Below are 26,106 nucleotides of genomic sequence, written 5' to 3'. Positions count from 1 at the left end.
AGAGAGAAGGAGAGAATTAGAGAACACACACTTAGATTCACACAGGACACCGAATAGGACAGGAGAAGTACTCCAGATATAACAAACTGACCCTAGCCCCCCGACACATAAACTACTGCAGCATAAATACTGGAGGCTGAGAGTGGGTTAACTGGTCTAGGAACAGTGGGTTAACTGGTCTAGGAACAGTGGGTTAACTGGTCTAGGAACAGTGGGTTAACTGGTCTAGGAACAGTGGGTTAACTGGTCTAGGAACAGTGGGTTAACTGGTCTAGGAACAGTGGGTTAACTGGTCTAGGAACAGTGGGTTAACTGGTCTAGGAACAGTGGGTTAACTGGTCTAGGAACAGTGGGTTAACTGCCTGTTCAGTGGCAGAACGACTGATTTCTACCTTGTCAGCTCGCGATTCAATCTTGTAACCTTTCGGTTACTGGCCCAACGCTTTAACCACTAGGCTACCTGCTCCAACCACTAGGCTACCTGCTCTAACCACTAGGCTACCTGCTCTAACCACTAGGCTACCTGCCTCTAACCACTAGGCTACCTGCTCTAACCACTAGGCTACCTGCTCTAACCACTAGGCTACCTGCTCCAACCACTAGGCTACCTGTTCTAACCACTAGGCTACCTGCTCCAACCACTAGGCTACCTGCTCTAACCACTAGGCTACCTGCTCTAACCACTAGGCTACCTGCTCTAACCACTAGGCTACCTGCTCTAACCACTAGACTACCTGCTCTAACCACTAGGCTACCTGCTCTAACCACTAGGCTACCTGCTCTAACCACTAGGCTACCTGCTCTAACCACTAGGCTACCTGCTCTAACCACTAGGCTACCTGCTCTAACCACTAGGCTACCTGCTCTAACCACTAGGCTACCTGCTCTAACCACTAGGCTACCTGCCTCTAACCACTAGGCTACCTGCTCTAACCACTAGGCTACCTGCTCTAACCACTAGGCTACCTGCTCTAACCACTAGGCTACCTGCTCTAACCACTAGGCTACCTGCTCTAACCACTAGGCTACCCTGCTCTAACCACTAGGCTACCCTGCCGCCGCCAATAACCTCATTATTGTTATTTTATTGTGTAACTTTTTATTTTGTTTTAATTTTATTTATTTTTATTTATTTATTATATTTTGTAACTATTTTTTCTTAAAATGGCATTGTTGGTTAAGGGCTTATTAGTAAACATTTCACGGTAAGGTCTGTATAGCAGATCGGTTAGGTATACAGCGCATGTCACAAATAACATTTGATTTGATCTCTGTCTGTCTCTGTTTCTGTCTGTCTCTGTTTCTGTCTGTCTCTGTTTCTGTCTGTCTCTGTTTCTGTCTGTCTCTGTTTCTGTCTGTGTCTCTGTCTCTATCTGTGTCTCTGTCTGTCTCTGTTTCTGTCTGTCTCTGTTTCTGTCTGTCTCTGTTTCTGTCTGTGTCTCTGTCTCTATCTGTGTCTCTGTCTGTCTCTGTTTCTGTCTGTCTCTGTTTCTGTCTGTGTCTGTTTCTGTCTGTGTCTCTGTCTCTATCTGTGTCTCTGTCTGTCTCTGTTTCTGTCTGTCTCTGTTTCTGTCTGTGTCTCCATCTGTGTCTCTGTCTGTCTCTGTTTCTGTCTGTCTCTGTTTCTGTCTGTGTCTCTGTCTGTGTCTCTGTCTCTATCTGTGTCTCTGTCTGTCTCTGTTTCTGTCTCTATCTGTGTCTCTGTCTCTATCTGTGTCTCTGTCTGTCTGTGTCTCTGTCTCTATCTGTGTCTCTGTCTGTCTCTGTTTCTGTCTGTGTCTCTGTCTCTATCTGTGTCTCTGTCTGTCTGTGTCTCTGTCTGTCTGTGTCTCTGTCTCTATCTGTGTCTCTGTCTGTCTGTGTCTCTGTCTCTATCTGTGTCTCTGTCTGTCTGTGTCTCTGTCTCTATCTGTGTCTCTGTCTGTCTGTGTCTCTGTCTCTATTTGTGTCTCTGTCTGTCTGTGTCTCTGTCTCTATCTGTGTCTCTGTCTGTCTGTGTCTCTATCTCTGTCTTTCTGTCTGTGTCTCTGTCTCTATCTGTGTCTCTGTCTCTATCTGTGTCTCTGTCTGTCTGTGTCTCTGTCTCTCTCTCTATCTGTGTCTCTGTGTGTGTCTATTTGTGTCTCTATATCTGTCTGTGTCTATCTGTGTCTCTATCTATGTGTGTGTCCCTATCTCTGTCTCTATCTCTGTGTGTGTGTCTATCTCTGTGTGTCCCTATATCTGTGTCTATCTCTGTGTGTCTCTGTGTGTCTCTATCTCTGTCTCTCTCTGTGTCTCTATCTCTGTGTGCATCTCAACAGTCTAAAGTTGTTTCCTCTCGTCGTCTCCTCTCCTAGTTGTCTATCCTTGTTTCCTCTCCTTGTCTCCTCTTCTCCTCCCCTCTATAAAGACTCGCCACTCCAGACTTCAGAATCAAATCACTTTTATTATTAAACCAAGAGAAACCATAGAAACCAATAAACTACTCTTGATTGGTTCAGTCCTCTGACTTTACAGCTCGTCTTTAGACGTCTCATTGGCTGGCGGTGGCGATGACTCATCAGTGACCTGTCAGAAGGAGAGAGGGGATTGGTCAAGAGAGCTGGAGTGGGAGGGGTTTGTATTAACAGTGACATGGGATTGGTCAGAAGAGCTTAGAGTGGGAGGGGTTTGCATAATTAGTCAGGTAAGTTCAACTTCACCTCCTCTTCATCATCCTCATCCTCCTCTTCCACCTTCGGAAGCTGTCCTCCATTGTCCAGGAACATAGCAAACGTCTCCAAGTCTCTGGTCCCACTGTACTCTACCTCCTACACACACACACACACACACACACACACAGAGAGAGAGACAGAGGGTATTGTTATAGTAGACAGACTTTCAGGTGTGACTGGTTTTTATCATGATGCCTGACTGTTCAAATCTCTTCCTCATTGCTCTCCAACACACACACACACACACACACACACACACACACACACACACACACACACACACACACACACACACACACACACACACACACACACACACACACACACACACACACACGGTGTAGTTTGTGATAGAGGTGTGACAGTGTAGTCTTTCTATCCTTCCGATAGATTGTGTGTGACTCCCTCCAGGGTCAGAGGTTAAGGTTAAGGTCAGAGGTTAAGGGTTAAAGGTTACCTTGCTGTCTTCTCCAGCAGGGTAGTATCGTAGCGTAGGGAAGCCTGACACAGACACTCCCTCTACCTCGTTTGTTTAGGGTCAGAGGTTAAGGTTAAGGTCAGAGGTTAAGGGTTAAAGGTTACCTTGCTGTCTTCTCCAGCAGGGTAGTATCGTAGTGTAGGGAAGCCAGACACAGACACGCCCTCTACCTCGTTTGTTTATGGTCAGAGGTTTAGGTTAAGGTCAGAGGTTAAAGGTTACCTTGCTGTCTTCTCCAGCATGGTAGTATTGTAGTGTAGGGAAGCCAGACACAGACACTCCCTCTACCTCGTTTGTTTAGGGTCAGAGGTTAAGGTTAAGGTCAGACGTTAAGGGTTAAAGGTTACCTTGCTGTCTTCTCCAGCAGGGTAGTATCGTAGCGTAGGGAAGCCTGACACAGACACTCCCTCTACCTCGTTTGTTTAGGGTCAGAGGTTAAGGTTAAGGTCAGAGGTTAAGGGTTAAAGGTTACCTTGCTGTCTTCTCCAGCAGGGTAGTATCGTAGTGTAGGGAAGCCAGACACAGACACGCCCTCTACCTCGTTTGTTTATGGTCAGAGGTTTAGGTTAAGGTCAGAGGTTAAAGGTTACCTTGCTGTCTTCTCCAGCATGGTAGTATTGTAGTGTAGGGAAGCCAGACACAGACACTCCCTCTACCTCGTTTGTTTAGGGTCAGAGGTTAAGGTTAAGGTCAGACGTTAAGGGTTAAAGGTTACCTTGCTGTCTTCTCCAGCAGGGTAGTATCGTAGTGTAGGGAAGCCAGACACAGACACTCCCTCCACCTCATTGGTCGTGGCGTCAATCTTGGCAATGATGATGTCATCCCGGTCAGCGTACTTCTCTGCCAACATCTCCCAGACTGGTGCCAGCTCCTTACAGTGACCACACCATGGGGCATCTACACACAGGCACACTATCTTTAGCTAACGTTCGCTAGCTAGTTAGGGTTTGGGTTACTTCTCTGCCAGCTTCTCCCAGACTGGTGCCAGCTCCTTACAGTGACCAATGGGGCATCTACACACACACTATCTTTAGCTAACGTTCACTAGCTAGCTCAATTTACACTTAGCTAGCTACTAGCGACAGGTAACTGGCTAAATAGAGGAAACACCACTAGCGACAGGTAACTGGCTAAATAGAGGAAACACCAAGATGGTGTCTTAATAAGTCTTCACCACGACGACCAGCCAAACAGCTTCACCTCAGATTCTACAGGTGTCTGGAACTCTCTCGGAGGGATGCGACACCATTCTTCCACAATAAAGACGACCAGCCAAACAGCTTCACCTCAGATTCTACAGGTGTCTGGAACTCTGTCGGAGGGATGCGACACCATTCTTCCACAATAAAGACAACCAGCCAAACAGCTTCACCTCAGATTCTACAGGTGTCTGGAACTCTGTCGGAGGGATGCGACACCATTCTTCCACAATAAAGACAACCAGCCAAACAGCTTCACCTCGGATTCTACAGGTGTCTGGAACTCTGTCGGAGGGATGCGACACCATTCTTCCACAATAAAGACGACCAGCCAAACAGTTTCACCTCGGATTCTACAGGTGTCTGGAACTCTGTCGGAGGGATGCGACACCATTCTTCCACAATAAAGACGACCAGCCAAACAGCTTCACCTCGGATTCTACAGGTGTCTGGAACTCTGTCGGAGGGATGCGACACCATTCTTCCACAATAAAGACGACCAGCCAAACAGCTTCACCTCGGATTCTACAGGTGTCTGGAACTCTGTCGGAGGGATGCGACACCATTCTTCCACAATAAAGACGACCAGCCAAACAGCTTCACCTCGCATTCTACAGGTGTCTGGAACTCTGTCGGAGGGATGCGACACCATTCTTCCACAATAAAGACGACCAGCCAAACAGCTTCACCTCGGATTCTACAGGTGTCTGGAACTCTGTCGGAGGGATGCGACACCATTCTTCCACAATAAAGACGACCAGCCAAACAGTTTCACCTCGGATTCTACAGGTGTCTGGAACTCTGTCGGAGGGATGCGACACCATTCTTCCACAATAAAGATGACCAGCCAAACAGCTTCACCTCGGATTCTACAGGTGTCTGGAACTCTGTCGGAGGGATGCGACACCATTCTTCCACAATAAAGACGACCAGCCAAACAGCTTCACCTCGGATTCTACAGGTGTCTGGAACTCTGTCGGAGGGATGCGACACCATTCTTCCACAATAAAGACGACCAGCCAAACAGCTTCACCTCGGATTCTACAGGTGTCTGGAACTCTGTCGGAGGGATGCGACACCATTCTTCCACAATAAAGACGACCAGCCAAACAGCTTCACCTCGGATTCTACAGGTGTCTGGAACTCTGTCGGAGGGATGCGACACCATTCTTCCACAATGAAGAGGTTATTTTGTTGACGTTGGAAAACGCTGACTCCGCCCTTCCAGAACCGTAAGTGTTCAATTGGGTTGAGCTCTGGTGACTGAGACAGCCATGGCATATGGTTTACATCATTCAGCGACCACTCATACCCTGTGGATGGGGGCAGTTTCATCCTATGGGAGCAGAGCTATGGTGGCCAAAATAATGGCCTGCCCAGCATTCTTATACGTGACCTTAAGCATGATGGGATGTTAATTGCTTAATTAACTCAGGAACCACACCTGCACACCTGCTTTCAATATACTTTGTATCCCTCATTTACTCAAGTGCTTCCTTTATTTTAGCAGTAATCTGTAGTACAGAGAGGATTTATTATGCCACGCCTTGGAAGTTGAACTGCTGATGATTGATACAGGAATAGTTGACTTACAGAACTCTACGAAGACATTCTTGTTCTTGTCGAGGGCGACAGCCTCAAAGTTCTTCCCGACCAGAACTTTAACGGGTCCTTTATCCCAGTCCTCTGGTACCTCCTCGCTCAGCAGGTGAGACTGTAACCACAACACACAGTTATCCTCTAACCCCTGACCTCTAACCCATAACCTCTCATCTCTAACCCTTGACCACTAATCTCTAACCTCTAACCCCTGACCTCTAACCCATAACCTCTCATCTCTAATCCTTGACCACTAATCTCTGATCTCTAACCCCTGACCTCTAACCTTAAACTCCTGACCCCTAACCCCTGACCCTTATCCCAGTCCTCAGGTACATCCTCACTGAGAAAGTGGGCCTGGAACCATAACAAACAGTTAGACCCTAATCCTGACCTCTAAACTTTACACCCTGTGTGGCTGTAGGGGTATACGTGTGAACTGGTTGGCTGGCTATAGGTTATAGTGGTGGGAGTATTGTGATTGGCTAGCTCTAGTAGTAGGGGTGATGTGACTGGCTAGCTCTAGTAGTAGGAGTGATGTGACTGGCTAGCGCTAGTAGTAGGAGTGATGTTATTGGCTAGCTCTAGTAGTAGGGGTGATGTGATTGGCTAGCTCTAGTAGTGGGGGTGATGTGATATGTTGGCAGTAGGGTCAGGAATTATGTGATTGACTAGCTCTAGTAGTAGGAGTGATGTGATTGGCTAAGTCTAGTAGTAGGAATGATGTGATTAGCTAGCTCTAGTAGTAGGAGTGATGTGATTGGCTAAGTCTAGTAGTAGGAATGATGTGATTAGCTAGCTCTAGTAGTAGGAGTGATGTGATTGGCTAAGTCTAGTAGTAGGAGTGATGTGATTGGCTAAGTCTAGTAGTAGGAGTGATGTGAATGGCTAGCTCTAGTATTAGGGGTGATGTGATACGTTGGCAGTATGGTCAGGAGTGATGTGATTGGCTAAGTCTAGTAGTAGGTGTTATGTGATTAGTTAGCGCTAGCAGTAGGAGTGATGTGATTGGTTGGGTGGGTGGTTGTTTACCTTCACGGTTCCATCCAGAACTCCCTGACAGAACGTTTGCAGCGTGGCGGCCGTTATCTGCCCAATCAGAGCAAACTTTTTGGTGGTGTCGGTGTTGATGATGCGTACAGCGGGGGCGTCGCCCTCGGAAAGACCGAAGTACTTCAGGACATGATTGACTGGTCCCGTTACATCTATAATGATGAACAATACCTACACACACACACACACACACACACACACACACACACACACACACACACACACACACACACACACACACACACACACACACACACACACACACACACACACACACACACACACACACACTTGTCAATGCCCATACCAACGAAAACCTTGAAAAACCATGACAATCTGCTGCTGAACAATGTACTGCATATAGTAGTGTGTGTATACTGTATATAGTAGTAGTATAATGTTTATATTTTTTTACATTTTTTATTTCACCTTTGATTAAACAGGTAGGGAACAAGTTCTCATTTGCAACTGCGACCTGGCCAAGATAAAGCGCAGCAATTCGACACATACAACAACACAGAGTTACACATGGAATAAACAAAACATACAGTCAATAATACAGTAGAACAAAAGAAAACAAAAAGTCTATATACAGAGAGTGTAAATGAGGTAAGTTAGGAAATAAATAGACCATGGTGGCAAAATAATTACAATATAGCAATTAAACACTGGAATGGTAGATCGGCAGAAGATGAATGTGCAAGTAGAGATACTGGGGTGCAAAGGAGCAAAATAAAGAAATAAATATGGGGATGATAGATGGGCTGTTTAAGCTGCTCGGACAGCTGGTGCTTAAAGTTAGTGAGGGAGATGTGAGTCTCCAGCTTCAGAGATTCTTGCAATTTTTTCCAGTCATTGGCAGCAGAGAACTGGAAGGAAAGACGACCAAAGGAGGAATTGGCTTTGGGAGTGACCAGTGAGATATACCTGCTGGAGCGCGTGCTACGGGTGGGTGCTGCTATGGTGACCAGTAAGCTGAGATAAGGCGGGGCTTTACCTAGCAGAGACTTGTAGATAACCTGTAGCCAGTGGATTTGGCGACGAGTATGAAGCGAGGGCCAACCAACGAGAGCGTACAGGTCGCAATGGTGGGTAGTGTATGGGGCTTTGGTGACAAAACGGATGGCACTGTGATAGACTACATCCAGTTTGTTGAGTGTTGGAGGCTATTTTATAGATGACATCACCGAAGTCGAGGAACGGTAGGATGGTCGGTTTTACGATGGTATGTTTGGCAGTATGAGTGAAGGATGCTTTGTTGCGATATAGGAAGCCGATTCTAGATTTAATTTTGGATGCGAGTCTGGAAGGAGAGTTTACAGTCTAACCAGACACCCAGGTATTTGTAGTTGTCCACGTATTCTAAGTCAGAGCCGTCCAGAGTAGTGATGCTGGACGGGCGAGCAGGTGCGGGCAGTGATCGATTGAATAGCATGCATTTTAGTTTTACTTGCGTTTAAGAGCAGTTGGAGGCCACGGAAGGAGAGTTGTATGGCATTGAAGCTCGTCTGGAGGTTAGGTTAACACAGTGTCCAAGGAGGGGATAGAAGTATACAGAAAGGTGTCGTTTGCGTAGAGGTGAATCAGAGAATCACCAGCAGCAAGAGCAACATCATTGATGTATACAGAAAAGAGAGTCGGCCCGAGAACTAAACCCTGTGGCACACCCATACAGACTGTCAGAGGTCCGGACAACAGGCCCTCCGATTTGACACATTGAACTCTATCAGAGAAGTAGTTGGTAAACCAGGCGAGGCAATCATTTGAGAAACCAAGAAATCGAGTCTGCCAATAAGAATGTTGTGATTGACAGAGTCGAAAACCTTGGCCAGGTCGATGAATACGGCTGCACAGTAATGTCTCTTATCGATGGCGGTTATGATGTCGTTTAGAACCTTGAGCGTGGCTAAGGTGCACCCATGACCAGCTCTGAAACCAGATTGCATAGCGGAGAAGGTACGGTGGGATTCGAAATGGTCAGTAATCTGTTTGTTAACTTGGCTTTCGAAGACCTTAGAAAGGCAGGGTAGGATAGATATAGGTCTGTAGCAGTTTGGGTCTAGAGTGTCACCCCCTTTGAAGAGGGGGATGACCGCGGCAGCTTTCCAATCTTTGGGAATCTCAGACGATACGAAAGAGAGGTTGAACAGGCTAGTAATAGGGGTTGCAACAATTTCGGCAGATAATTTTAGAAAGAGAGGGTCCAGATTGTCTAGCCCGGCTGATTTGTAGGGGTCCAGATTTTGCAGCTCTTTCAAAACATCAGCTATCTGGATTTGGGTAAAGGAGAAATGGTGGGGGCTTTGGCGGGTTGCTGTGGAGGGTGCCGGGCAGTTGACCGGGGTAGGGGTAGCCAAGTGGAAAGCATGGCCAGCCGTAATGCTTATGGCCAGCCGAAATGCTTATTGAAATTCTCAATTATAGTGGATTTATCGGTGGTGACAGCCTTAAAAAAACACTGCCAGCGGTCATCAATTGTAAAAAGCCTTGCCTTATCTAACTGCCTGTCTATATTTGTTCCTAACTTCCTTGAAAAGTTGCATATCACGGGGGCTATTCGATGCTAATGCAGAATGCCACAGGATGTTTTTGTGCTGGTCAAGGGCAGACAGGTCTGGAGTGAACCAAGGACTATATCTGTTCCTGGTTCAAATTTTTTTGGGAGGGGCATGCTTATTTAAGATGGTGAGGAAGGCATTTTTTTTAAATAACCAGGCATCCTCTACTGACAGGATCAGATCAATATCCTTCCAGGATACCCTGGCCAGGTCGATTAGAAAGGCCTGCTCGCTGAAGTGTTTCAGGGAGCGTTTGACAGTGATGAGTGGAGGTCGTTTGACCGCTGACCCATTACGGATGCAGGAAAATGAGGCAGTGATCGCTGAGATCCTGGTTGAAGACAGCAGAGGTGTATTTAGAGGGCAAGTTGGTTAGGATGATATCTATGAGGGTGCCCGTGTTTACGGCTTTGGGGAGGTACCTGGTAGGTTCATTGATCATTTGTGTGAGATTGAGGGCATCAAGCTTAGATTGTAGGATGGCTGGGGTGTTAAGCATGTTCCAGTTTAGGTCGACTAGCAGCACGAGTTCTGAAGATAGATGGGGGGCAATCAGTTCACATATGGTGTCCAGAGCACAGCTGGGGGCAGAGGGTGGTCTATAGCAGGAAGCAACAGTGCGAGACTTGTTTTTAGAGAGGTGGATTTTTAAAAGTAGAACTTCAAATTGTTTGTGTACAGACCTGGATAGGACAGAACTCTGCAGGCTATCTTTGCAGTAGATTGCAACACCGCCCCCTTTGGCAGTTCTATCTTGTCTGAAAATATTGTAGTTAGGGAAGAAAATTTCAGAATTTTTGGTGGTCTTCCTAAGCCAGGATTCAGACACAGCTAGAACATCCGGGTTGGCAGAGTGTGCTAAAGCAGTGAATAAAACAAACTTAGGGAGGAGGCTTCTAATGTTAACATGCATGAAACCAAGGCTTTTACGGTTACAGAAGTCATCAAAAGCCTGGGGAATAGGAGTGGAGCTAGGCACTGCAGGGCCTGGATTCACCTCTACATCACCAGAGGAAAAGAGGAGAAGTAGGATAAGGTTTCTAGGCGCGATAAAATAGCTTCAAGGTATAAAGTACAGACAAAGGTATCGTCATCTGCTCATCTATCACTCCAGTGTTAATCTGCTAAAATGTAATTACTTAACTACTATGGCCTATTTAATGCCTCCTCACGCCATTTGCATGCACTGTATATAAACTTAATTTTTTCTATTGTATTGTATTTTTTATTCCATGTGTAACTCAGTGTTGTTGTTTTGTGTCGCCCTGATTTGCTTTATCTTGGCCAGGTCGCAGTTGTAAATGAGAACTTGTTCTCAACTGGCCTACCTGGTTAAATAAAGGGTTAGGGTTACATATATAATACATAAATACCTGGTTAATTAAAGGGTTATGGTTTTATATATATACAGTGCCTTGCGAAAGTATTCGGCCCCCTTGAACTTTGCGACCTTTTGCCACATTTCAGGCTTCAAACATAAAGATATAAAACTGTATTTTTTTGTGAAGAATCAACAACAAGTGGGACACAATCATGAAGTGGAACGACATTTATTGGATATTTCAAACTTTTTTAACAAATCAAAAACTGAAAAATTGGGCGTGCAAAATTATTCAGCCCCTTTACTTTCAGTGCATCAAACTCTCTCCAGAAGTTCAGTGAGGATCTCTGAATGATCCAATGTTGACCTAAATGACTAATGATGATAAATACAATCCACCTGTGTGTAATCAAGTCTCCGTATAAATGCACCTGCACTGTGATAGTCTCAGAGGTCCGTCAAAAGCGCAGAGAGCATCATGAAGAACAAGGAACACACCAGGCAGGTCCGAGATACTGTTGTGAAGAAGTTTAAAGCCGGATTTGGATACAAAAATATTTCCCAAGCTTTAAACATCCCAAGGAGCACTGTGCAAGCGATAATATTGAAATGGAAGGAGTATCAGACCACTGCAAATCTACCAAGACCTGGCCGTCCCTCTAAACTTTCAGCTCATACAAGGAGAAGACTGATCAGAGATGCAGCCAAGAAGCCCATGATCACTCTGGATGAACTGCAGAGATCTACAGCTGAGGTGGGAGACTCTGTCCATAGGACAACAAACAGTATATTGCACAAATCTGGCCTTTATGGAAGAGTGGCAAGAAGAAAGCCATTTCTTAAAGATATCCATAAAAAGTGTTGTTTAAAGTTTGCCACAAGCCACCTGGGAGACACACCAAACATGTGGAAGAAGGTGCTCTGGTCAGATGAAACCAAAATTGAACTTTTTGGCAACAATGCAAAACGTTATGTTTGGCGTAAAAGCAACACAGCTGAACACACCATCCCCACTGTCAAACATGGTGGTGGCAGCATCATGGTTTGGGCCTGCTTTTCTTCAGCAGGGACAGGGAAGATGGTTAAAATTGATGGGAAGATGGATGGAGCCAAATACAGGACCATTCTGGAAGAAAACCTGATGGAGTCTGCAAAAGACCTGAGACTGGGACGGAGATTTGTCTTCCAACAAGACAATGATCCAAAACATAAAGCAAAATCTACAATGGAATGGTTCAAAAATAAACATATCCAGGTGTTAGAATGGCCAAGTCAAAGTCCAGACCTGAATCCAATCGAGAATCTGTGGAAAGAACTGAAAACTGCTGTTCACAAATGCTCTCCATCCAACCTCACTGAGCTCGAGCTGTTTTGCAAGGAGGAATGGGAAAAAATGTCAGTCTCTCGATGTGCAAAACTGATAGAGACATACCCCAAGCCACTTACAGCTGTAATCGCAGCAAAAGGTGGCGCTACAAAGTATTAACTTAAGGGGGCTGAATAATTTTGCACGCCCAATTTTTCAGTTTTTGATTTGTTAAAAAAGTTTGAAATATCCAATAAATGTCGTTCCACTTCATGACTGTGTCCCACTTGTTGTTGATTCTTCACAAAAAAATACAGTTTTATATCTTTATGTTTGAAGCCTGAAATGTGGCAAAAGTTCGCAAAGTTCAAGGGGGCCGAATACTTTCGCAAGGCACTGTATATATATATATATATATACCTGGTTAAATAAAGGGTTAGGGTTATATATATAATATATAAATACCTGGATAAATAAAAGGTTAGGGTTATATATATATACCTGGTTAAATAAAGGTGAAATTAATAAAATAAAAACAATTCTGGAGATCAAATTTGAATATTGAAACAATGTTGCATATGTCAGAGAGACAGACAGCAAGGTTTATACAAATCTCTGCTGTTGAGAACTAAATGACAGTCTAAAAGACTAGAGGAGATCAAGTTTATAAATTGCCTGGCCGGGCTGAAGAGGCAGTGGATTGCGCAGTCAGATGGAACAGAGTAAATAGACATTTTAACATCATAGATTTAGCCGGTGGTAACTTGTGGAATAGACGCCGGCTGGAATGCGGTTTTAACCAATCAGGATTAGACCCATCCATTATATAAATGTATAGCAGTATTTCTATAGTTGTGTATAGTATAATACCTTGCCCTTGAAGTCCCTGGCCACGGTGCTGTATTCAGTGAGAAGGTTCTTCTGCTCCTGGACTGTAGAGTTGATGAACAGGAGGGTGTGGGTGTGAACCTTTGAACCAAAGATCTTATCCGCATTCTGCAGGATAGACAGACACAACACACTCAATAGGCTGTGTGTGTGTGTGTGTGTGTGTGTATGTTTGTCTGTGTGTGTGTGTGTGTGTGTGTGTGTACCTGCTCGTTGAACTCTATGACCAGCTCCAGACTGTTGGTCCTGATGAAGACAGTCAGCTCCTCTTTACCCACCTTCTCCTTCTCAGACACAGACAGGTCTACCCTGCCCTCGTCAAACTAACACACACACACACACACACACACACACACACACACACACACACACACACACACACACACACACACACACACACACACACACACACACACACACAGACACATTAGGGGTTAGAGGTCAGAGCTCCTCACCTTCTCCTCCTCAGACACAGACAGGTCTACTCTGCCCTCATCAAACTAACACACACACACACACACACACACACACACACACACATTAGGGGTTAGAGGGTCAGAGCTCCTCACCTTCTCCTCCTCAGACACAGACAGGTCTACCCTGCCCTCGTCAAACTAACACACACACACATTAGGGGTTAGAGGTCAAAGCTCCTCACCTTCTCCTCCTCAGACACAGACAGCTCTACCCTGCCCTCGTCAAACTAACACACACACACACACATTAGGGGTTAGAGGTCAGAGCTCCTCACCTTCTCCTCCTCAGACACAGACAGGTCTACCCTGCACTCGTCAAACTAACACACACACACACACACACACACACACTCACACACACACACACACACACACACACACACACACACACACACATTAGGGGTTAGAGGTCAGGGGTTAGAGGTCAGAGCTACTCACCTTCTTGAACAGCACCACACTGTTGTTCTTTACTTCATATTTCTGGAAGACCTCTGGACTGGTTGTCACCCCGAACACCATGTCAACCATCTCCATGGCAACACTATAGAACACCTTGGCCTCCTCACTCTCCAGACTCTGGTGGACAGATCAGATAGATTATATATAGAGCAGACAGAAAGACAGACAGACAGACAGACAGACAGACAGACAGACAGACAGACAGACAGACAGACAGACAGAGAGACAGACAGACAGACAGACAGACAGACAGACAGACAGACAGACAGACAGACAGACAGACAGACAGAGAGACAGACAGACAGACAGACAGACAGACAGACAGACAGACAGACAGACAGACAGACATCTGTACTAGACACATGGGCTCTAATATGATACAGGAACAATACGTTAAATTTATTTTCAAACATATTGGTGTGATTTGGTTTCGATGCGATACGACTCGATAACATTTGGTTAGATTAGAGGATGAATCGATACGGTTTGTTTCGATGCGATACGACTCGATAACATTTGGTTAGATTAGAGGGTGAATAGATACGGTTTGTTTCGATACGATACGACTCGATAACATTTGGTTAGATTAGAGGGTGAATAGATACGGTTTGTTTCGATGTGATACGACTCGATAACATTTGGTTAGATTAGAGGGTGATTAGATACGGTTTGTTTCGATGTGATACGACTCGATAACATTTGGTTAGATTAGAGGGTGAATAGGTACGGTTTGTTTCGATGCGATACGACTCGATAACATTTGGTTAGATTAGAGGGTGAATAGATACGGTTTGTTTCAATGCGATACGACTCGATAACATTTGGTTAGATTAGAGGGTGAATAGATACGGTTTGTTTCGATGCGATACGACTCGATAACATTTGGTTAGATTAGAGGGTGAATAGATACGGTTTGTTTCGATGCGATACGACTCGATAACATTTGGTTAGATTAGAGGATGAATAGATACGGTTTGTTTCGATGCGATACGACTCGATAACATTTGGTTAGATTAGAGGGTGAATAGATACGGTTTGTTTCGATGCGATACGACTCGATAACATTTGGTTAGATTAGAGGGTGAATAGATACGGTTTGTTTCGATGCGATACGTCTCGATAACATTTGGTTAGATTAGAGGGTGAATAGATACGGTTTGTTTCGATGCGATACGACTCGATAACATTTGGTTAGATTAGAGGGTGAATAGATACGGTTTGTTTCGATGCGATACGACTCGATAACATTTGGTTAGATTAGAGGGTGAATCGATACGGTTTGTTTCGATGCGATACGACTCGATAACATTTGGTTAGATTAGAGGGTGATTAGATACGGTTTGTTTCGATGTGATACGACTCGATAACATTTGGTTAGATTAGAGGGTGATTAGATACGGTTTGTTTCGATGTGATACGACTCGATAACATTTGGTTAGATTAGAGGGTGATTAGATACGGTTTGTTTCGATGTGATACGACTCGATAACATTTGGTTAGATTAGAGGGTGATTAGATACGGTTTGTTTCAATGTGATACGACTCGATAACATTTGGTTAGATTAGAGGGTGATTAGATACGGTTTGTTTCAATGTGATACGACTCGATAACATTTGGTTAGATTAGAGGGTGAATAGATACGGTTTGTTTCGATATGATACGACTCGATAACATTTGGTTAGATTAGAGGGTGAATAGATACGGTTTGTTTCGATATGATACGACTCGATAACATTTGGTTAGATTAGAGGGTGAATAGATACGGTTTGTTTCGATGCGATACGTCTCGATAACATTTGGTTAGATTAGAGGGTGAATAGATACGGTTTGTTTCGATGCGATACGACTCGATAACATTTGGTTAGATTAGAGGGTGAATCGATACGGTTTGTTTCGATGCGATACGACTCGATAACATTTGGTTAGATTAGAGGATGAATCGATACGGTTTGTTTCGATGTGATACGACTCGATAACATTTGGTTAGATTAGAGGGTGATTAGATACGGTTTGTTTCGATGTGATACGACTCGATAACATTTGGTTAGATTAGAGGGTGAATAGATACGGTTTGTTTCGATGTGATACGACTCGATAACATTTGGTTAGATTAGAGGGTGATTAGATACGGTTTGTTTCGATGTGATACGACTCGATAACATTTGGTTAGATTAAAGGGTGATTAGATACGGTTTGTTTCAATGCGATACGACTCGATAACATTTGGTTAGATTAGAGGGTGATTAGATACGGTTTGTTTCGATGTGATACGACTCGATAACATTTGGTTAGATTAGAGGGTGAATAGATACGGTTTGTTTCGATGTGATACGACTCGATAACATTTGGTTAGATTAGAGGATGAATAGATACGGTTTGTTTCAATGTGATACGACTCGATAACATTTGGTTAGATTAGAGGGTGAATAGGTACGGTTTGTTTCGATGTGATACGACTCGATAACATTTGGTTAGATTAGAGGGTGAATAGGTACGGTTTGTTTCGATGCGATACAACTTGATAACATTTGGTTAGATTAGAGGGTGAATAGATACGGTTTGTTTCGATGCGATACGACTCGATAACATTTGGTTAGATTAGAGGATGAATCGATACGGTTTGTTTCGATGTGATACGACTCGATAACATTTGGTTAGATTAGAGGATGAATCGATACGGTTTGTTTCGATGTGATACGACTCGATAACATTTGGTTAGATTAGAGGGTGAATAGATACGGTTTGTTTCGATGTGATACGACTCGATAACATTTGGTTAGATTAGAGGATGAATAGATACGGTTTGTTTCGATGCGATACGACTCGATAACATTTGGTTAGATTAGAGGGTGAATAGGTACGGTTTGTTTCGATGTGATACGACTCGATAACATTTGGTTAGATTAAAGGGTGAATAGATACGGTTTGTTTCGATGTGATACGACTCGATAACATTTGGTTAGATTAGAGGGTGAATAGATACGGTTTGTTTCAATGTGATACGACTCGATAACATTTGGCTAGATTAGAGGGTGAATAGATACGGTTTGTTTCGATGCGATACGTCTCGATAACATTTGGTTAGATTAGAGGGTGAATAGATACGGTTTGTTTCGATGCGATACGTCTCGATAACATTTGGTTAGATTAGAGGGTGAATAGATACGGTTTGTTTCGATGTGATACGACTCGATAACATTTGGTTAGATTAGAGGGTGAATAGATACGGTTTGTTTCAATGTGATACGACTCGATAACATTTGGTTAGATTAGAGGGTGAATAGATACGGTTTGTTTCAATGTGATACGACTCGATAACATTTGGTTAGATTAGAGGGTGAATAGATACGGTTTGTTTCGATGTGATACGACTCGATAACATTTGGTTAGATTAGAGGGTGATTAGATACGGTTTGTTTCAATGCGATACGACTCGATAACATTTGGTTAGATTAGAGGGTGATTAGATACGGTTTGTTTCAATGCGATACGACTCGATAACATTTGGTTAGATTAGAGGGTGATTAGATACGGTTTGTTTCAATGTGATACGACTCGATAACATTTGGTTAGATTAGAGGGTGAATAGATACGGTTTGTTTCAATGTGATACGACTCGATAACATTTGGTTAGATTAGAGGATGAATAGATATGGTTTGTTTCGATGCGATACGACTCGATAACATTTGGTTAGATTAGAGGGTGATTAGATACGGTTTGTTTCGATGTGATACGACTCGATAACATTTGGTTAGATTAGAGGGTGATTAGATACGGTTTGTTTCAATGCGATACGACTCGATAACATTTGGTTAGATTAGAGGGTGATTAGATACGGTTTGTTTCGATGCGATACGACTCGATAACATTTGGTTAGATTAGAGGGTGAATAGATACGGTTTGTTTCGATACGATACGACTCGATGCACTAACATTTGGTTAGATTAGAGGGTGAATAGATATGGTTTGTTTCGATATGATACGACTCGATAACATTTGGTTAGATTAGAGGGTGAATAGATAAGGTTTGTTTCGATGTGATACGACTCGATAACATTTGGTTAGATTAGAGGGTGAATAGATACGGTTTGTTTCGATGTGATACGACTCGATGCACTAACATTTGGTTAGATTAGAGGGTGAATCGGTACGGTTTGTTTCGATGCGATACAACTCGATAACATTTGGTTAGATTAGAGGGTGAATCGATACGGTTTGTTTCGATACGATACGACTCGATGCACTAACATTTGGTTAGATTAGAGGGTGAATAGATATGGTTTGTTTCGATGCGATACGACTCGATGCACTAACATTTGGTTAGATTAGAGGGTGAATCGGTACGGTTTGTTTCGATGTGATACGACTCGATAACATTTGGTTAGATTAGAGGGTGAATAGATACGGTTTGTTTCGATGTGAAACGACTCGATAACATTTGGTTAGATTAGAGGATGAATAGATACGGTTTGTTTCGATGCGATACGACTCGATGCACTAACATTTGGCTAGATTAGAGGGTGAATCGATACGGTTTGTTTCGATGCGATACGACTCGATAACATTTGGTTAGATTAGAGGGTGAATCGGTACGGTTTGTTTCGATGCGATACGACTCGATAACATTTGGTTAGATTAGAGGGTGAATAGATACGGTTTGTTTCGATACGATACGACTCGATAACATTTGGTTAGATTAGACGATGAATCGGTACGGTTTGTTTCGATGCGTTACGTCTTGATAACATTTGGCTAGATTAGAGGGTGAATAGATACGGTTTGTTTCGATGCGATACGACTCGATAACATTTGGTTAGATTAGAGGGTGAATCGATACGGTTTGTTTCGATGCGATACGACTCGATAACATTTGGTTAGATTAGAGGATGAATCGATACGGCTTGTTTCGATGCGATACAACTCGATAACATTTGTTGCATAAACATATTAAAATCTGCTGCTGATGAAGGCCTCTGAACTGGATCTGTCTGAGACACTCATTGTTCTGTGTGTGTAAATGATGTACACTGAGGTGACAAAACATTAGGAACACCTTCCTAATGTTGAGTTGCTCCCCCTTTTGCCATCAGAACAGCCTCAATCCGTCAGGGCAGGACTCTACAAGTTGACGACAGTGTTCCACAGGGATGCTGGCCCATGTTGACTGCAATGCTTCCCACAGTTGTGTCAAGTTGGCACCTAAAACCCTCACAAACCTCTACAGATGCACAATTGAGAGCATTTTTAACGGGCTGTATCACCGCCTGGTACGGCAACTGCACCTCCCGCAACTGCAGGGAGGTCTGCGTCTGCCCAACGCATTACCGGGGGCAAATTAACTACCCTCCAGGACACCTGCAGCACTCTATGTCACAGGAAGCTCATAAAGATCATCAAGGACATCAACCACCCGAGCCACTGCCTGTTCACCCCGCTACCATCCAGAAGGCGAGGTCAGTACAGGTGCATCAAAGCGGGGACCGAGATCATCAAGGACAACAACCACCCGAGCCACTGCCTGTTCACCCCGCTACCATCCAGAAGGCGAGGTCAGTACAGGTGCATCAAAGCGGGGACCGAGAGACTGAAAAACAGCTTCTATCTCAAGGCCATCAAACTGTTAAATAGCTACCACTAGCAGATTAGAGGCTGCTGCCTATATACATAGACTTTAAATCACTGGCCACTTTAATAATGGTCACTTTAATAAATCTAGAATCGGCTTCCTATTTCGCAACAAAGCCTCCTTCACTCACGATGCCAAACATACCCTCGTAAAACTGACTATCCTACCGATCCTTGAATTCGGTGATGTAATTTACAAAATGGCCTCCAACACGCTACTCAGCAAATTGGATGCAGTCTATCACAGTGCCATCCGTTTTGTCACCAAAGCCCCATACCCTACCAACCACTCTGACCTGTATGCTCTCGTTGGCTGGCCCTCGCTACGTATTCGTTGCCAAACCCACTGGCTCCAGGTCATCTTTTAGTCTTTACTATGTAAAGCTCTGCCTTATGTCAGCTCACTGGTCACCATACCCGTAGCACGCCCTCCAGCAGGTATATTTCATTGATCACCCCCAAAGCCAACACCTCATTTGGCCTCCTTTACTTCCAGTTCTCTGCTGCCAATGACTGGAACAAATTGCAAAAATCACTGAAGCTGGAGTCTTATATCTCTCTCTCTAACTTTAAGCATCAGCTGTCAGAGCAGCTTACCAATCATTGCACCTGTACACAGCCCATCTGTAAATAGCCAATCCAACTACCTCATCCCCATATTGTTATTTATCTTATTGCACTTTTGCAACCCAGTATCTCTTCTTGCACATCTATCACTCCAGTGTTAATGCTACATTGTTCTATTGGTGTAGGCCTGTTTAGTTGGTATTGACCTGACTAGGGTGTTCTGATGAAGGTATGATGGCTGGTTCTATTGGTGTAGGCCTGTTTAGTTGGTATTGACCTGACTAGGGTGTTCTGATGAAGGTATGATGGCTGGTTCTATTGGTGTAGGCCTTAAAATGTTCAGATATAAGAGAAGAGGGTCAGATGCGTGAGATAGAAGAGAGGAAGGTCAGACGCGAGTTGGCAGCTCTGAAGTTGGATCGTCTTTTGAGGCTTTAAACTGTTCTTACACTGGGATTTACACTGGGATGTACACTGGGATGTACACTGTGATTTACACTGGGATTTACACTGGGATTTACACTGGGATTTACACTGGGATTTACACTGGGATTTACACTGGGATTTACACTGAGATTTACACTGGGATTTACACTGAGATTTACACTGAGATTTACAACATTCAAATCAACTGGGAAATGGTGACGGTGAACCTGAATAATCAAAAATAAAATCTAATGTAGATTACTATGTACAGACACTATAGTCTCTAGTCTAATGTTCAGACTGCTGTACAGACACTGTAGTCTTTAGTCTAATGTTCAGACTGCTGTACAGACACTATAGTCTCTAGTCTAATGTTCAGACTGCTGTACAGACACTATAGTCTCTAGTCTAATGTTCAGACTGCTGTACAGACACTATAGTCTCTAGTCTAATGTTCAGACTGCTGTACAGACACTATAGTCTCTAGTCTAATGTTCAGACTGCTGTACAGACACTATAGTCTCTAGTCTAATGTTCAGACTGCTGTACAGACACTGTAGTCTTTAGTCTAATGTTCAGACTGCTGTACAGACACTATAGTCTCTAGTCTAATGTTCAGACTGCTGTACAGACACTGTAGTCTTTAGTCTAATGTTCAGACTGCTGTACAGACACTATAGTCTCTAGTCTAATGTTCAGACTGCTGTACAGACACTGTAGTCTTTAGTCTAATGTTCAGACTGCTGTACAGACACTATAGTCTCTAGTCTAATGTTCAGACTGCTGTACAGACACTGTAGTCTTTAGTCTAATGTTCAGACTGCTGTACAGACACTATAGTCTCTAGTCTAATGTTCAGACTGCTGTACAGACACTATAGTCTCTAGTCTAATGTTCAGACTGCTGTACAGACACTATAGTCTCTAGTCTAATGTTCAGACTGCTGTACAGACACTATAGTCTCTAGTCTAATGTTCAGACTGCTGTACAGACACTATAGTCTCTAGTCTAATGTTCAGACTGCTGTACAGACACTATAGTCTCTAGTCTAATGTTCAGACTGCTGTACAGACACTATAGTCTCTAGTCTAATGTTCAGACTGCTGTACAGACACTATAGTCTCTAGACAGACAGACAGACAGACAGACAGACGTCAGGGACTAGAGGTCAAAGGGTTAGGGTTGGAGACCAGGGGTCAGGGTCAGGGTCAGGGTTGGAGACCAGGGGTCAGGGTCAGGGTTAGGGTTGGAGGCCAGGGGTCAGGGTCAGGGTTAGGGTTGGAGACCAGGGGTCAGGGTCAGGGTTAGGGTTGGAGACCAGGGGTCAGGGTTGGAGACCAGGGGTCAGGGTCAGGGTTGGAGACCAGGGGTCAGGTGTCAGGGTCAGGGTTAGGGTTGGAGACCAGGGGTCAGGGTTAGGGTTGGAGACCAGGGGTCAGGGTCAGGGTTGGAGACCAGGGGTCAGGGTCAGAGTTGGAGACCAGGGGTCAGGGTTAGGGTTGGAGACCAGGGGTCAGGGTCAGGGTTGGAGACCAGGGGTCAGGGTCAGGGTTGGAGACCAGGGGTCAGGGTACTCACAGTGAAGAACCCCAGCACTGTAACGTTGTGAAGGCTGATGTGTTCTGAAGCGGCATCAGTCGTCTCTAACACCACGGCACTAGGACCTGACCGCCTCTTCAACCACTGGACAATACCCTGCACTGTCCTCTTCCCTAAAACACACACAGTTTGATGGTTAGGTTTAGGGTCAGTAGGGTTAGAGGTCAGAGGTCAGGGGCTAGAGGTTATTACCAGTGAAGTCGATGGGGTTGTTTCTGTCTCCATCGGTGAACAGTTTGATGGTTGGGAAACTTCCGACATCAAACTCTTCTGCCAGCTCCTTCTCCTCTGCAGCATCCACTTTAGCCAGACGGTATCCCTCGCTCTCTCCCTCCTTTCTCTCTCCCTTCAACACCCCCGCTGCCTCCGCATACACCGGCTCCAACTGACGGCAGTGACCACACCACGGAGCATCTACACACACACACACACACACACACACACACACACACACACACACACACACACACACACACACACACACACACACACACACACACACACACACACACACACACACACACACACACATACACACACACACCATACACACACACAATTGCATATGGCAAATGAATGATAAAATGCAAATATACCAGATCAGATCCAGAGTCAGTTGAGGCTAAACTGGTAACCATGGTAACTCCTCATAACCTTAACCTCAGGTAGAGATAGCCCTGGTAGCCATGGTAACTCCTCCTAACCTTAACCTCAGGTAGAGGCAGCCATGGTAACTCCTCATAACCTTAACCTCAGGTAGAGATAGCCCTGGTAGCCATGGTAACTCCTCCTAACCTTAACCTCAGGTAGAGATAGCCCTTGGTAGCCATGGTAACTCCTCCTAACCTTAACCTCAGGTAGAGATAGCCCTGGTAACTCCTAACCTTAACCTCAGGTAGAGATAGCCCTGGTAACTCCTCCTAACCTTAACCTCAGGTAGAGGTAGCCCTGGTAACTCCTCCTAACCTTAACCTCAGGTAGAGATAGCCATGGTAACCATGGTAACTCCTCCTAACCTTAACCTCAGGTAGAGATAGCCCTGGTAGCCATGGTAACTCCTCCTAACCTTAACCTAAGGTAGAGATAGCCCTGGTAACTACTACTAACCTTAACCTCAGGTAGAGGTAGCCCTGGTAACTCCTCCTAACCTTAACCTCAGGTAGAGATAGCCCTGGCAGCCATGGTAACTCCTCCTAACCTTAACCTCAGGTAGAGATAGCCCTGGTAGCCATGGTAACTCCTCCTAACATTAACCTCAGGTAGAGATAGCCCTGGTAACTCCTCCTAACCTTAACCTCAGGTAGAGGTAGCCCTGGGAGAATTTACATGTGCTGCAGTTGGAGAGAACATGTGAACATTCAGCTGATAAGGGTCCTTAGTGATGACGAGTGTTAAGGTCAGGGAGTAAAACAAATAAGCGTCCTGAGAGATGACGAGGGTTAGGGTAAGGGAGTTATAGAGTCATGAGGATGAATAGAAGGTTTCAAATGAATTGTACAACAGGCCAGGATGACTAGGTGACTAACCCTAACCCAAGACGACTAGGTGACTAACCCTAACCCAAGAGGACTAGGTGACTAACCCTAACCCTAACCCAAGATGACTAGATGACTAACCCTAACCCAGATGACTAGGTGACTAACCCTAACCCAAGAGGACTAGGTGACTAACCCTAACACTAACCCAGATGACTAGATGACTAACCCTAACCCAAGATGGCTAGGTGACTAACCCTAACCCAGATGACTAGGTGACTAACCATAAAACAGATGACTAGGTGACTAACCCCAACCCAAGATAACTAGGTGACTAATCCCAACCTAAGATGACTAGGTGACTAACCCTATCCCAAGATGACTAGGTGACTAACCCTAACCCTAACCCAAGATGACTAGATGACTAACCCTACCCCAGATGACTAGGTGACTAACCCTATCCCAAGATGACTAGGTGACTAACCCTAACCCTAACCCAAGATGACTAGATGACTAACCCTAACCCAGATGACTAGGTGACTAACCCTAACCCAAGATGACTGGGTGACTAACCCTAACCCAGATGACTAGGTGACTAACCCGAACCCTAACCCGAGATTACTAGGTGACTAACCCTAACCCAGATGACTAGGTGACTAACCCTAACCCAGATGACTAGGTGATTAACCCTAACCGAGATGACTAGGTGACTAACCCTAACCCAGATGACTAGGTGATTTACCATAACCCAAGATGACTAGGTGATTAACCCTAACCCTAGATGACTAGGTGACTAACCCTAACCCAGATGACTAGGTGACTAACCCTAACCCAGATGACTAGGTGACTAACCCTAACCCAGATGACTAGGTGACTAACCGTAACCCAGATGACTAGGTAACTAACCCTAACCCAAGATGACTGGGTGACTAACCCTAACCAAGATGACTAGGTAACTAACCTTAACCTTCACTATGTTTCTACTCACAGAACTCAACCAGCAGGAACTTGTTTTCACTCAGGGCCCTTTGGAAGTTATTGATGTGTAGAACCATCACGTCCTTCTCCTCCTCTATCTCAGTCGTTTTCTCTTTCTTCTCCGGCTCCGTCTCTTGTTCCGCTGCGTCGGTCTGTTCTGGACTGGTGTCCTCCGCCGTCTCGGTCTGGGACACATGGAGAACCAGAACCACGGCTACTAGAACCACACAGAACCGCATGGTGATGATGCTGATGGAGAATAACCCTCGTCACAAACTGTTCTGCTGGTCACACACTATCCTGTCCACTAGTCACGCAGTGTCCTGTCTATCCTGTCCACTAGTCACGCAGTGTCCTGTCTCTCCTGTCCACTAGTCACGCAGTGTCCTGTCTCTCCTGTCCACTAGTCACGCAGTGTCCTGTCTCTCCTGTCCACTAGTCACGCAGTGTCCTGTCTCTCCTGTCCACGAGTCACGCAGTGTCCTGTCTCTCCTGTCCACTAGTCACGCAGTGTCCTGTCTCTCCTGTCCACTAGTCACGCAGTGTCCTGTCTATCCTGTCCACTAGTCACGCAGTGTCCTGTCTCTCCTGTCCACTAGTCACACAGTGTCCTGTCTCTCCTGTCCACTAGTCACGCAGTGTCCTGTCTCTCCTGTCCACTAGTCACGCAGTGTTCTGTCTCTCCTGTCCACTGGTCACACTCTGTTCTGTCTCTCCTGTCCACTAGTCACGCAGTGTCCTGTCTCTCCTGTCCACTAGTCACGCAGTGTCCTGTCTATCCTGTCCACTAGTCACGCAGTGTCCTGTCTCTCCTGTCCACTAGTCACGCAGTGTCCTGTCTCTCCTGTCCACGAGTCACGCAGTGTCCTGTCTCTCCTGTCCACGAGTCACGCAGTGTCCTGTCTCTCCTGTCCACTGGTCACACTCTGTTCTGTCTCTCCTGTCCACTGGTCACACTCTCTTCTGTCTCTCCTCTCTCCAGTCTCTCCTCTCTCCAGTCTCTCCTCTGTTCTGTCTCTCCTCTCTCCAGTCTCTCCTCTGTTCTGTCTCTCCTCTCTCCAGTCTCTCCTCTGTTCTGTCTCTCCTCTCTCCAGTCTCTCCTCTGTTCTGTCTCTCCTCTCTCCAGTCTCTCCTCTGTTCTGTCTCTCCTGTATCCAGTCTCTCCTCTGTTCTGTCTCTCCTGTATCCAGTCTCTCCTCTGTTCTGTCTCTCCTCTCTCCAGTCTCTCCCCTGTTCTGTCTCTCCTGTATCCAGTCTCTCCTCTGTTCTGTCTCTCCTCTCTCCAGTCTCTCCTCTGTTCTGTCTCTCCTGTCCACTGGTCACACTCTGTTCTGTATCTCCTCTGTTCTGTCTCACTGCCACACACAACTGATAACATAGTCTCCTCTGACGAGCACAATA

The 26,106-nt window shown here is 45.0% G+C and overlaps 1 protein-coding gene across 2 annotated transcripts; it reads right to left on the bottom strand.

Annotated features, from left to right (window-relative positions):
* Positions 1-2,408: 2,408 nt before the first annotated feature.
* pdia2 (protein disulfide isomerase family A, member 2) lies at positions 2,409-26,106 on the bottom strand. 2 transcript variants are annotated; one of them, XM_036973580.2, is made up of 11 exons: positions 24,716-26,106; positions 22,445-22,666; positions 22,232-22,365; positions 14,013-14,150; positions 13,305-13,421; positions 13,081-13,206; positions 7,005-7,196; positions 5,967-6,087; positions 3,890-4,071; positions 2,685-2,792; positions 2,409-2,550 (listed from the first exon to the last, which is right to left on the bottom strand). In XM_036973580.2, the coding sequence occupies exons 1-11, from the start codon at positions 24,942-24,944 to the stop codon at positions 2,494-2,496; spliced, it is 1,626 nt and encodes a 541-aa protein (XP_036829475.2). In that variant the 5' UTR covers positions 24,945-26,106; the 3' UTR covers positions 2,409-2,493. The 2 variants fall into 2 exon arrangements, with proteins under 2 accessions (XP_036829475.2, XP_090050740.1); XM_090194614.1 differs by having other exon boundaries at positions 2,409-2,552; positions 2,708-2,792.

The sequence above is a fragment of the Oncorhynchus mykiss genome, chromosome 13 (genome assembly GCF_057628025.1).
Source record: "Oncorhynchus mykiss isolate SJ-2025 chromosome 13, ASM5762802v1, whole genome shotgun sequence".
NCBI classification, from domain to species: Eukaryota; Metazoa; Chordata; class Actinopteri; order Salmoniformes; family Salmonidae; genus Oncorhynchus; species Oncorhynchus mykiss.
The sequence above is the reverse complement of the archived record's forward strand: the minus strand, read 5'-3'. Positions and strand labels throughout refer to the sequence as shown.

Coding starts and splice junctions, on each gene's coding strand:
- pdia2 (XM_036973580.2), bottom strand. CDS start 24,944: ATGCGGTTCTGTGTGGTTCTAGTAGCCGTGGTTCTGGTTCTCCATGTG. Junction 22,667..24,715: donor GTTCCTGCTGGTTGAGTTCT/GTGAGTAGAAAC, acceptor GTGTGTGTGTAG/ATGCTCCGTGGTGTGGTCAC. Junction 13,422..14,012: donor GTGTGGTGCTGTTCAAGAAG/GTGAGTAGCTCT, acceptor TGTGTGTGTTAG/TTTGACGAGGGCAGGGTAGA.